At 39.9% G+C, this 14,454-nt stretch overlaps 1 protein-coding gene across 1 annotated transcript in view; it reads right to left on the bottom strand.

The window, feature by feature from the left end:
- Positions 1-14,454, bottom strand: part of ipmkb (inositol polyphosphate multikinase b) — a 102,965-nt gene that overhangs the window by 28,866 nt on the left and 59,645 nt on the right. The window contains exon 4 of the mRNA XM_060841870.1: positions 12,528-12,700. Coding sequence (XP_060697853.1) covers positions 12,528-12,700 — 173 coding nt within the window. The remainder of the gene's footprint in view (positions 1-12,527; positions 12,701-14,454) is intronic.

The raw sequence follows: 14,454 nt of genomic DNA, 5'->3' as shown, positions 1-14,454 counted from the left end.
GGTGAATACCAATACAAAGTACTCATCACGAATCTAATCCATTTTCTCTGATGCCACGCATAACTTTCCTCCTTTGTCCTGGAGTGGGCCAACCCTTTCCTTAGTTACCCACTTGCTCCTTATATATGAATAAAAGGCTTTGGGATTTTCCTTAACCCTGTTTGCTAAAGATTCCTCATATCCTCTTTTAGCCCTCTTAATTCCTAGTTTCTGAGTGGTCCTACTTTCCCAACAATCTTCCAAAGTTTTGTCTGTTTTCAGTCACCTAGATCTCATGTATGCTTCCTGAGATGTGTGCCATAAGCAGCAGCAGCAAGACTGTACAGTATTCCACCACTATATACAAACACCATGGCTTGGGGGATCTCTGATGCCATTTTTCACATCAAGCTGGATGGTTAACCCTGATTCAATGACTATAGGTGAGCAAGTCAGGAACATCACCAGGCATACCTGGGACCGAAGAGCAAACCTCCTACAAAGGACTACCTGCATAGAAAACCGCAGCAGCTGTACAGTGGACAGAACATAGCAATCCAATGGATCAGATCAAAGCTCTGTAAGCCTGTCAGATTCACCCATGAATGACAGAAGGCAATAAAACAACTGGTAAAGGGTGTTTGACAAACCACCCCACCCTCAAAGATGAAGGAGCCCAGCACACCAGTGCAAAGGGCAAGGTTCTAACTTTTGCAACCATTTTCAGATAGAAGAGCAAAATGGATGGCCACCTCAGCTGCTGGTTCCTGGTTTCTACTCATTCTTAATTATGTTCAGGAATGGTTCAGCACACTGGGTGTGGCCAGGAGGATGGACACTGACAACAACTCAGTTTTAGTGACAAAGACTTGTGCTTCAGAACTGGCCATCCCTCAAGTCTAACATGGTCAGTCATTTTCACAGAATCATATTTTAATGTTTTAAACACCACAGGTCTTGCATCTGTCACATCAGTAGGAGACCAATCAGAGGCAGTGGTACAGCAGAGCACAGTTGGAAAGTAGCTGCCCTGTCATTCCTCAGCATTGATTCCAGACCCCATGAAATCTCATGACATCAGATGAAAAATGGGAAGGAAACTTTCTTCCCTTTACCTAACACCACTCCATTTCCTCCCCCCACCCCCCACCCCGGCAAGGTGATGAATTCATACTTGCTACTTGTCATACACCACTTGAAAGAATCGCTGAGGGTGACTAAGACATAAAATGAGGAACTTTAATATCAACAATCAAGACTGGCTCAGTAACACCATGACTGACCAAGCTGGCTGAGATTTAAACAACAGACAGGACCTTCGGCAGGTGGTGAGAACACGAGAGAAAACAAGACGACAGAAAGAATTCCATGACCTGTCTTTATCAATCTGCCTTAGCTGATGCATCTTTCCATGACAGTATAAGTAGGAAAGAACACCACACAGTCCGTGTGGAGAAGCTGTCCCACCTTCACGTTGAGGATACCCTTCACTGTGCTGAATGTACCACTTTGCTAAATGGGATAGATTTCAAACAATTGCCCACAAAGCCTGTCCACCATCTGGAAAGTACAAGTAAGGAGTATGAAGGATCACTATCCACCGCTCCAACAACACTTAAAAACCTCAACACCATTCAGGATAAAACAAGCTGCTTGACTGACATCCACAATCATCATTATTCACTCCTTTCATCACCTATGAACAGTGGCAGCAGTGTGCACCATCTACAAAATACATAGCAGTAACTCACCAAGGATCCTTGGACAGCAGTGCCCAAATACACAACCTCCACCATGTAAAAGAGAGATAGCAGATGCACAGAATCACCACCACCTGCAAAGTCCCCTCCAAGACAATCACCATTCTGACTTGAAACTGTATTGTTGTTCTTTGATGGCCCTAAAGTAAAATCCTAGAATTTCCATCCTACTAACACTGTGGGCATATCTCTACCACATGGATTCCAGCAGGTCAAAGTGCAGCTCCCCCTATTACCTTCTCAAGGGCAATCATGATGAATAATAAATGCTGGCCTACCCAGCAACAGCTCATATAAACAAATTGTTGTACTGGCCAGCGAGATCCACATTCCATAACTGAGTAAACAAAAACTCACTTCAAAATCTGCAGTAGCCTGCATGCTAATTATTGATGCACTGATTAAATATTCCAACAACTTCAAAAACAACTTTTCCCTTGAGAAGCAAGTCATTGGTTCAAACTGATCATTCTATGCACAAAAATGTTTCACAAAAGTCAGCAAAACCAAAGGCAGCTGAAGGGAATTACATTAGATTGGAAATGGACAGAATAGCATAAAACAATAAATCATTGCGGAGAGCCACATGGAATTCAATGGTCACAGGTTCCAAATCTCAAAGGGAGGTTTAGCTTATCGACCATAACAGCAATGAGCAAAATGTAAATTTGTTAAGATTCCTTTAAAAGTTGAGTCAGCAAAATTTACGCTTTATAAATTGGTTGGAATTATTATTGATATAAATGCTTTATCTGTCAGTTTTGGTCTGCAAAAACGTCTACTGCCTGAAGTGATTTGTGAATTCAAAGGCAATATTTGCTGTGCATACAAATCGCGACACAGCATTTCCGAAACTCAGGGCTCTGCTCTTGGACAAAATCACTGACAGAAGTTTGGAGACAAATCAAAATGGAAGAAGTAGTTTCCAAAATTTTCATGCATGTCAACATCTTGCAAATGGATCAATCTTGATAAGCTATCAATTCTGAAAGGATCTTGTCTACATGGAGCAGAAATAGTGCAAAAATAGCTCTTCCTTCAGCTGGCAGTCTATTTAGGAAAGTAATCTAATTTACATAAATGAATTTGAAATCAGTCTGTGTGTGAACAGCCCTTTGGAGTTGCAAGCTTGTTGTTGACCTTTAGTAAGAGGAGGATTCACAATGGTCATTTTTCAAAAGCTTACGAAGGTTTTTTTTATTAAAATAACCACTGGGATGCTCCTAAAGCTTTATGAATCATTACAAAAATAAACAGATTATTGTGACATTACACGAAAGTCAGATCATGGCTTCAGCAAACAGAGATCAGGTCAATAAAATAATAACTCAACAGAACAATTTCAAAACTTAGCTAAAAATATGCTCAACATTTTATACGATTGACTTATTAGAATAAACATTGATTAAAATGTCTTCAGACAGGTTACAAGTAACCTTTTGAGAAAATTACAAGTCAGATGTTGCATTTTATAAGCACTAGATATTCAGTAATTCCAAACTATAACTTGCACATTGGCAGCCTCAATACACTGAAGCAAGCAGAAATCACTATAATTCTGTAAGACCTACCTCCATATATATTTAACCCTTAATGTTGATGCAAATATGTCAGCACAAACTAAAAAAGTCTGCAAGAGGTCTTTTCCATTAAAAGTCTAAAAACATAGCCAGAGCAAAGTCGTGACATCTTACTTTGTGTGAAAGGCATTACATAAAGGGTGGTATAGCTGTGAGATAGGTATTGTGGTCAGGCGCATTTGAAGCCTTGTGAGAGCACAGACTGAACCTTATGTAACATTCATTGCTAAACACAAACTATACATGCCAAGTGACGCGTCTTCTGGTGTTCATGTGAAGTGGCATTTTGGATTTGCATAATTGGATATATGGCAATCTTAACATACCTGGCATTTATTGGTCTGAAATGCATTTTAGCGTTTATTACATTACTTTCCTTTACTGCCTTTATCGACAGGAAGATGTAACCTAGAGAAGGATGAAGCAGACTAACTGTCAATACGTTACCTATAACAGCCTTTCATATTTTACCCAGGAATCTGCCAGTAAGCTTCAGTACACAACCTAAACAAGCAACTGTTGAAAGTCTGATGTAACAAAGTTTATATACTCTAAGCTTCAGAAGTTTAATTGCTTTAAAAATATTTACTTGTTAAGCAATTACGCAAGTTTTTTTTAAAAGGATGAAGTTTTAACCAACAGGACTAAGGAAGAAAGCCTTGTACACAGTCCTGGCTCCTTTTTCTTTCTTAACTCATCAGCTGAGTTCTCAAAATGGAGTTTATATTCAAGCCAATAAGCCACAGAGACCAGACTGTCCCAGATTGTATCTTCATACAATTAGATTAGAGGCTGGGTAAAAATGTTGGAATTGGCTTAAATGTCCAAATTTAAGAAGAGGAATATTAGCCAGGGTCACAACATCTGATTGCTTTCCAAAATGATACCAATGTGGACCCTTCCAGTGGAAAAAATCTGACAACTCCACCAAGGCAGATGCAGGAAAACTGCTCACCTGCGTGAGGTATTGGAGAACAACTGACACTAAGTAAATCACACTAGCCTTTGAGGTAGGTTCAAGGTTGAACCAACAGGGAATAAAGTAAATTCCAAATTATTCAAATTAAATACTGAAAAGCATAGAGTCTTGTCACATGTAAAACTTCACTTCACCATCAACCTTTCAGAATACCTGAATTTATTAATAGTTGATTAACAAATTGTTATGAACCACAGAAAATTGAAGAGGTTCTGAAAAAACATGTCAGAAAAACTCGGCAGTTCTGACAACATCTGTCGAGAGAAATAGAATTAACATTTCAAGTCCAGAAAGCTTTGATTTCCGAAGAAGATTGATATTGGACTCAAAATATTAGCTTGTTTTCTCTCTCCACAGAGAGACCTGCATTTCTCCAACACGTTGTTTTTAATTCAGATCGCCAGTATCTGCAATACTTTATTTATTCTTAGAAAATAGTCTTTGAAACCAAGGTTGTCCAGCATGGTTTTAAAAATACTTTTGCCTAAGAAATATAAGATATGCATTAGCCGTGCAAACCAAATAAATACATTAACCAAATTCACCTGTCTGTTATCCGAATTGGAGATTTCCAATAAACCATTGAAGTAGCAATGTCTTTCCTGTTTGCAGATGTCCAACACACCAGGCAGTGCACCATTCTAAAGGTAATACCTACCTGCAATGTTAGTTTAGGCCTAAAAAGAGGCAACTAGGGCCTGTGCACCTCTTTGTATCTAACGGTCAGACATCTACTCTCCCTACACAAACCCTCTAGTTTCCTCCCACAGTCCAAAAATGTGCAGGTTAGATGAATTGGCCATGCTAAATTGTCTGTAGTGTTAGGTGAAGGGGTAAATGTAGGGGAATGGGTCTGGGTGGTTGCTCTTCAGGGAGGTCGATGTGGGCTTGTTGGGCGTAAGGGCCTGTTTCCACACTGTAACTAATCTAATCTAAAATCTTGATTCCGATTTTCTAACCTGCAATTTCAAGCTTTTATTGTATATTAATGCTAAAGAATTCTAATCTCAAGTGCCCATCATTCTGCGCTGATACAGCAAATCGTAAATAGGATTTAAAAAGAGGGACTGCAAATGAGTATACCTCAATTTGAACTGGCACAGTCACCTATTAATCACTAAGTCATCAGTTTACAATGACCAATAAATGTTCAAATCTTGGCAGTGACATCACTCATCTTGACTGTCAACAGCTATCGATGAGAACAAGGTACTGCCAGGGAAATTATTGATTTTTTCGGAGCTGATTATTCCAAAGGCCAAAAGGAATGTAATTTTCACACGTAATATACTGAGATTTAAACTCACTTTGTATCGTAGAAGATATGCAGTATGCAGCAGAATCTTAGTGGTCCATAATACCATCCAACTTTGCAAACAAAGGCTGCTCAAACATTTATTGCGAAATTATATGTTGAGCTATTCGAAAGTAATTGATTTATTGATTAGATGGAATTTTGTACTTAATTTCAACAACTCAATTGCCATCCTTTGCATTTCGCAATTGGAAGTCAAGTCAGAAGTAAAACTGTTACCATTTCACTCAACAAGTAAGCATTTTCTTCCAGATTCCAGAAATGGTCTAATGCATAATGCTCTTCCATCAGCACCAAAAGCCAGCTGCACTCCAAGTTCAGTTAGCCTGTCTGCGTTTGACAGCTCTTCTGAGTCAGGCCAGAATAAGGGACACAGTGTTAGGCTCATTGCCCGACCTAGTAACTGGTTTATTGTCGATGTCAGGAGTCGAGTGGAAAGGCGGAGATTCCCACTTATTATTCTGGTGCAACTCCTGCTGGGGTTGACAGACTGGGCATTGGGCAAGAGCAATGGTGCTCCTCATGTCATGCTAATCAAACACACCATCTCAAAAAGTTAACACAATTGAAAAGTATTTCTGTTCAAGGAACAATACATGCCTCATGAAGTCTGAAGCAGAGGTAAGAGTATGAGCAAGAGAAAAGTGAACTCTTCAATAAAGCGTTACAATTGCTTTAAGTGAAAACAGTATACATTTATAGATAAATACACTCAAATGGATCAAGAATGAGAAGGCATGAATTTGAAGTAATTTCCAAAAGAAGCAAATGTAAAGTGAAAAAAAATCTCACAGCCAATTTGGACTGAGCACACACTGTCATGAAGTGTGAAGGCAGGGTCAACTGAAGCTTTTAACAGGGGCATGAGATAATTATTTGAATAGAAACCACATGCAGGGTTGCAGAGGAAAGGTAGGAGAATGGCACCAAGTCATGATGCTCATTCAAGGTGGCAGTACAGACATAATGGACCGAGTGGCCTCTACATCACAACAGCCGTGTGATACTGTAAACAGCAAACCGGATTTGTCACTCTGAACACCTTATTATCTCGGATTTCTATTCCCCTACCAATGAATAAACCATGATGGTCACAGGCAGCTCGAAAGCAGACTTTAACATGGGTGTTGTCTTCAGTGACTAGAATGGAAATTCTGAACAGAGAGCCTGCTTCTCATCTAATTATCAATGGCCGCATTGAACATGGAAGCAAAGGCTTAAGTGGTCACAGTAGTCCCCTGACAAAATGCAAGATAATGTCAGTTCAAAAAAATAGTCATGCCCTCTAATGGTGGTGTTGTGAATTGCAGCACAGACAACAGCCAAGTCTGGTAAGCATGACCAGCTTTTACTTATGCTATTAGCAAGGCCTGCAATACAAGAATGTCCATTATATACTTCCTCAAAGAAATGAAAACAAAGATTTTGTGGGAAATTACAAACAAGTTCATTATTACTTATAATCTGAGCATTCTAGTTTTAGTGTTTTTTTTAAATAAAGGAAAACACAATCATCATTCTTCACATCACATCTTTCCTCACTTCTCTGTTAACCATCAGCAAACTCCAACCCACTCTATCAAAGCCATGGTGGGAAGAATTTATATTTCATTAACTACATTTGGTACTTGCAGCTCCTTTTATTCAAAGAAAGATGAGCACTTTCAATGCCAGCATTATTGATGAATTGTTACTTTCCATGAGAGATTTGCAGAAATAGAGAAAAATAAATCTTTGGATTTCTACTGGTCCAACAGACCTTAAAATATGAAGAACGTGAATATGTAATAGAATTACTCCACAGTTTAGCCCTTTCCCAACTCTGGGTGAGAAGGTCCAGGTTCAAGACCCACCTGCTCTAGACATATATCATAGTACGAGTGAACTGGGTGATTAAAAATATCTACACTGAATATTTTAAATTATTTAGTTTACAAGTGATTGGAATTTCTGGATTGCTGCTTAACGGAATAAGGCAAACCAGGAAGCACCTTTTGACACAAAGTATTAATCAATCCCTTACTGTTAAGAGGAATATTGTGACTTGATATCAGTTAGACGGTGTCCCAACTTCAATACTGTAGGACATTTAATTTCCAGTGATTCCCATCCTCAGGTGGAGCCTATGCCATGGTATTTCAATTTGGAACAGCCTGTAAAGAATCCAGGTGGCACCTTGATGGCCACATGGTGCATCCCCTTCCATAATAAAATAAGATCCACAACAGTGAAGTGTAACAATGCTATCATACACAACTCAAGTCAGGATCACCCCTAACCGTGACTGGATTGTTTGCTGAAAACTAGGAAATAGGGTGGTGACAGTACTTTGGATACGGAGTATTCGACCCCAAGTTTTCCTTGTGTAAGAAGTCCTGACAGACTGCTGGATTGATGATCTCTTTCAAAGATTGCTTGGCTCTCCTTCTTCTATTCTCCTCCTCCCATACCCAAACTGAAAATTAATAAAAGCAGCAGAAAAAGACCTTTGGTGCAACTGCAGCCATTCTGTGCAAGACATTACAAAACACGTGTTCAAAGCTGTAGCATTTAAACAGTCAGCTATTTATTGGTGCCAACAGCAGATACTTTATGATCTTTGCAACTAACATTCTTTATGATTAGGGCTTTTCCTCAATTGCCACTACCAGAACTTGTGCTCCAAAGCCAACTTTCGTTATATGTGAGATAGCCACAGCAAATTACAACAGCGACTCAGCCTTTTCAAAGGGAGTCAATTTCCAAACTAGTAAAAGACACAGAAACCTCAGAGCAGCTGCTTGTCAAATTGAGCAATTATGAAATGAAACTCCATCAGCTTTTCCACATATTAAAACTATTGGTGAAAAAAAAAATCAGGAGGGCCAGCCAGCCTTGCAATTCCTACAAGACGGAAAGAGGCCTTTCGGCCAACTGAGTCTGCATTGCCACTGCTGTGGAGCCACAGGAGATGGGGGAAGATACCAAACGAGTATTTTGTATCAGTATTTACTGTGGAAAAAGACAAGATATAGAATGTCAGGAAATCAATGATGACAATCTTGAAAAATGTCCATGTTACGGAGAAGGAAGTGCCAAATGTCTTGAAACACATAAAAGTTGATAAATCCCCAGGAGCTGATCAGGTGTAGCCTGGAACTCTGTGGGAATCTAGGGAAGTGATTGCTGGGCCTCTTGCTGAGATATTTGTATCATCGATAATCACAGGTGAGGTGCCGGAAGACTGAAGGTTGGCTAACGTGGTGCCACTGTTTAAGAAGGGTGTTAAGGACAAGCCAGTGAGCCTGATGTCGGTGGTAAGCAAGTTTTGGAGGGAATCCTGAGGGACAGGACGTTCATGTATTTGGAAAGGCACGGACTGATTAGGGATAGTCAGCATGGCTTCATGCATAGGAAATCATGTCTCACAAATTTGATTGAGTTTTTTTGAAGAAGTAACAAAGAGAATTGATAAGGGCAGAGCAGTAGATGCTATCTATATGGACTTCAGTAAGGCATTCAATAATGTTCCCTATGGGAGACTGATTAGCAAAGTTAGATCCCATGAAATACAGAGAGAACTAGCCATTTGGATACAGAACTGGCTCAAAGGTAGAAGACAGAGGGTGGTGGTAGAGGGTTGCTTTTCAGACTGGAGTCTGTGACCAGTGGAGTACCTCAAGGTCCACTATGATCTGAATGCGAACATAGGAGATATAGTTTCTAAGTTTGCAGATGACACCAAAATTGGAGGTATAGTGAACAGTGAAGAAGGTTACCTCAGATTACAACAGGATCTTGATCAGATGGACCAAGGGGCTGAGAAGTAGCAGATGGAGTTTAATTTAGATACATGGAGGTGCTGCATTTTGGGAAAGCAAATCTGAGGAGGACTCATACACTTAATGGTAAGGTCCTAGGAAGTGTTGGATTACTGTATGCGATTCTGGTCTCCCTTCTATCGAAAAGATGTTGTGAAACTTGAAAGGGTTCAGAAAAGATTTACAAGGATGTTACCAGGGTTGAAGGATTCGAGCCATAGGGAGAAGCTGAATAGGCTGTGTCTGTTTTCCCTGGAGTGTCAGAGGCTGAGGGGTGACCTTATAGAGGTTTATGAACTCATGAGGGGCATGAAGAGGATAAATAGACAAAGTCTATCCCCAGGGTAGGGGGAGTCTAAAACTAGAGGGCTGAAGTTGAGGGTGAGAGGAGAAAGATATAAAAGAGACCTAAGGGGCAACTTTTTCACGTAAAGGATGGTATGTGTATGGAACGAGCTGCCGGAGGAAGTGGTGGAGGTTGGTACAATTGCAACATTTAAGAGGCATCTGGATGGGTATATGAATAGGAAGGGTTTGGAGGGATATGGGCCAAGTGCTGGCAGGTGGGACTAGATTGGGTTGGGATATCTGGTCAGTATGGACGGGTTGGAACCGAAGGGTCTGTTTCCGCGCTGTATATCTCTATGACTCTAAACAGCATCCCATCCAGACCAATGTTGCTTGGGCTGGAACCGTAACAGTTGGGATTTCACAAGTCAAATGCACCAGTGTGTAACATTATGGGTAATAAACCCATTAAAAATAAAACATGGAAAATCCCAGGAATTCAACATTTTCCATTAGAAATCCTTCATTTTTCCTTAAAACCTGGAGAACAAAGTCAGTCAATCCATTCCATTTTACCAGAACAAGGCAGACCAGCCCAACGGTGACAGAAGTTGTGGTTCTTACCAGGTTACCAAAGTTTTACCAAAGCTGTTTTGCAGCAACTCTTTAGATAGATAAAAACTTTGTAAATATCTTCAAATACAAACCAGCAAGCTATACTCCTGCCCAGAAGGAAAACAATCATTCCAGAACACTAAATGGAATGTACTATATATGAAAAGATAGAGGATGAAGCATATTAGTTACATCACTGCTTTGATTGTATCTTCTGAATCCCTGACCATGACAAACTAAAATTTTGACACTCCAATAAAAATGGATACAATTCAATTATTAGCGTGCAGACATATTTCATAAAACTGTATATTCCAAGTATTAAAACCAGCTCTTCATTCCATCTGCCAAAGACATTGGATATTAATCACATACAAATCAGAATATTTCCTTAACGTAAGGGTACAGGAACTATGGGGGAGTAAAGAGATTTGGGTGCTCATCTTCACAAATTGCTAAAAGCTAGTGCACATTTCCAAAACGTAAACTGAACAGCTAATGGAAAGAGAGCCTTTACTTCAAGAGAGTTGGAATACAAAAGTGAAAAATATGTAAAATTATAAACAGGCTTGGACAGACCCTGATTTGGTGTCCTATTTGGTTTTGAAACCTGTACCTTATGTAGGGTATAATGGTCTTAGAGGAGGTACAGTGTAAATTTACTTGAATTATACATCAATAAAAAGTCTAACCTGGGAGGCCAAGATGGATTGACGTGGTTTGTGTTCCATTAAATATACAAGATTGAGGGACAATAGCGAATACGTTTGTTAATTAACAAATCCCTGAAACCTCCTCACTTGCTTATTTTAATGTAATTAAAGTATTCCTCAGTAAAGTGCAGCATTTCTCACGTCTCTTCACAAGTGCATTAGGGATTTCTATCAAGGCTGTAGCAGTGGAGGTTTACTGTACAGAGGCCCTGATTTGTTCTGGATATCTATACAAAGGACTACTCTCACCGCTGCAGCCACCCTGATATCAACCACATCCTGTGACAAAATTCAGGTTGGTGGCTTCCATATTGAAAAGTGTTCAACACAACAGATTCCACTGATACACACAGGGAAATCATTTCCTCTGGTGAAGTAAACAATTAAAACTTGAGCCAAGCCACATAGGATTGAAATCTGGAAACATTTTATCACAAAGGGCAATAGAAATCTAGGACCCACTCTCCAAAAGGTTAACAAATTTTCAGCACTGAATCTACCAGATTTCTGTGAACTATCAAGGAATATTAATTTATGGCAGAATTATGTTTCACTACTCTTTTGAAGGGTGGCTAATTGCAAAATGTACAAGGGCTGAATAGCCTGTTCCTATTTTAATGTTGCAAGGAAATAGCAATAACAACCTATCAAGGAGTGGGCTAACGAATACAAGAAAACAAGCAGGAAATTGCCTGGATTTAAGTGGTGACATGGGGACATCCAGACGAGTGAAATCAAAGGCATGAACACATTTAACAAATCATTATCTACCAAAAATGCACATACCTTTTAGGGAGCGGTTAATAGACCTGAAAGAACGAGTAATGACTTCCATTCCAGTTTTTAAAACTGTCAAATCTTCTGTGCAACATTAACATTAATAATGTAGATTATATCTTTTGATGATTTATTTCAAAGCAGGAATAATTGATTCTTGTTTTTAATAAAGGAGCTATTGCTAGGCAATTAATTTGAGAATTAAAACAAAGCAGACAATCTTTGCCACCGACTGGCAGCTTTATTTATCCAGGTCCCAGCTAGGAAAGTCAGCTGCACACTGTCAGGAATGAATGATTGGGCAGAAGGCACTCAAAGTTATGAATATCAGTAAGGATATCAGCTATTGGTGCTGCAAAGTTCTTACGCACAGGCTGCTTTCAACATCAAATTATCGCAGCATCTTTAAATTGTGTGGGGTCAAAGAATCGATTAAAGTATATGAGCAAATTTTATTGGATCTTCTGCCTAACTGCTGCAAGTTAATCACAAAGACCACACAATTGACAATGTGGGAATCTTAATTTAGTTACACAACTGAACACACAAGATGCCCTTTAAAACTCACATCTGCTGTTTATAACTGAAAATTACATGCATCGTCTTCATTGGGAACCCAACCAGCTTTTGAAACCTGACATTTTACCTTCATGGAACAACTGTTAAAACCCAAGCACAGTCAAACATACACCTCTTGGACTTGTGATAAAATTTCTCTTACCCGCATGCCAAGTACTAAGAAACCAATTTCTTCCATCAGCGGATATTTGCTTATCTGTTGCTGGATCTTCTCAGCTGACGCATCAGGGTCATAGCTTTTCTTCCCTATCTTTACATCCATGATGCAGGGCTTCTTGAACTTCCGTGTCACATCTTCCAGTTTAAGGTAGAGCTCTGAACTCTTGAGGTTAAAGATCAAATCCTCAGCAGTAATCCCCTGAAAAAATTTTCTCGGCCTCATTTTGATTACTTACTTTAAAGGTAAACACATTAACAAATGCCTCAAGTGACTTATCACAATTTCATGCTAGTTAGCAGCCCCTTTTGAGTAATAGAACATAAAACAATACAGCAGAGGAATAGGCCCTTCAGCCCACCATGTCTTTGCTGATCAAGATTCCATTCTAAACTAATCCCATCTGCCTGTGATGGTCTGTATTCCTCTATTGCCTGCCTGCTCACGTGTCTGTCTAAATTGCCTCCTAAACATTGTTAACACATCCGCTTCTACCACCTCCCCCTATCTAGAGCTTACTAGGCACCTACCACCCATTTAAAACTTGCCTCATACATGCCCTTTAAATCCCCCCCCCCCACCATGTTTTGCCTATGATCCCTCATCTGTTCATGAAAACGATCCTGCTGCTCCACAACATTAAACAGCTAACAATGAAATTCCCCTCCCAATCTTTGTTAAGTGCTGCTTACTGGGTCCCATGCTTAGCTATTTTTTCACATCACTTACAAAGGTTTCTTTTCCTACACCTGTGCTAACTTGAAGAATTTATCCTTGCGCCCCTCCTATTGATCAGGTACATACTGTCCCTTTGCAACATCATCTCAAAGTTTTGTTTAACAAACTCATCTCACCAGAATCTCTTTGAACTCCTCAGCTTTTGTTAAATTATATTACTAAAGAAGAGAAACTTCCGCCAGTTAACTGTTGGAAAGACTGAAACTTGTTGACTTTTCACCTCTCTGCGCAGAAGTGTTTGTGACTAAAACCAATTTGTAGCAATCTTGACAGTATGCCTGTCGCGAAGATGGGCTCGTAACCATTGTGTCATCATCAAGGTCACCTGATTCCACCTGTAGCACCTGACTTCATCCTCGGTTCAATTTCCCTATGGCTCAAACCCTCAATCATGTCTGTTAGCCCTAGATTTAACTATTCTAATACATTCTCACATTCCACATTCTATCTTCTATAAATTTCAAGGCAACCTGAACTTCAAAGCATCCAAAACTCTGCTGCCCTTTCCTTTTGTTTTTCAAAGTTAATTCCTGCAATGTAGGAGCTGCTTAGCCAATATTTATTGCTCAGCCTTAATTGCCATGGAATGAGGTGGTGGTGAGCTATCTTCTTAAATCAGTTGACTTTCAATCTTCAGTCCAGTGATGGAGGAGTCATCAACAGTGCTGACAAGAACTGTTCTGGTTGCCCTGCTGCATGAAGGATATTATTGAATTGGAGAGGGTTCAGAAAAGATTTACCATGATGTTGCCGGGACTGACTAGGGGGCAACTTTTTAAAGTGTGTGGAGAATGATTTAGAAGGGACCTGAGGGGCAACCCTTTCACATGAAAGGTGGTTCACATGTGGAGTAACTGTCACACGAAGTAGCACAGTCACAACATTTAAAATGGATACGTACATGAATAGAAAAGATTTGGAAGGAAATGGGCAAGTGGGACTAGCTTAATTTGGGAACCTTGGTCAGCATAGACGACTTGGACCAGAGGGTCTGTTTCCGTGCTTTATGACTCTATGACCACTTAGGTCCATGTGGTGTAAGAACATTCACAGTGCTGTAAGGAATGGAATGCCAGGGTTTTGACACAGTACCTGAAGGAATGACAACATAGTTCCAAGTCAGGATGGTATGTGGCCTGGAAATTGCATGTGGTGGTGCCCCAACGCATCAGTT

Source organism: Hemiscyllium ocellatum, chromosome 22 (genome assembly GCF_020745735.1).
Source record: "Hemiscyllium ocellatum isolate sHemOce1 chromosome 22, sHemOce1.pat.X.cur, whole genome shotgun sequence".
Taxonomy (NCBI): domain Eukaryota; kingdom Metazoa; phylum Chordata; class Chondrichthyes; order Orectolobiformes; family Hemiscylliidae; genus Hemiscyllium; species Hemiscyllium ocellatum.
Note: the sequence above shows the minus strand (reverse complement) of the source record. Positions and strands in the feature narration are given on the sequence as shown.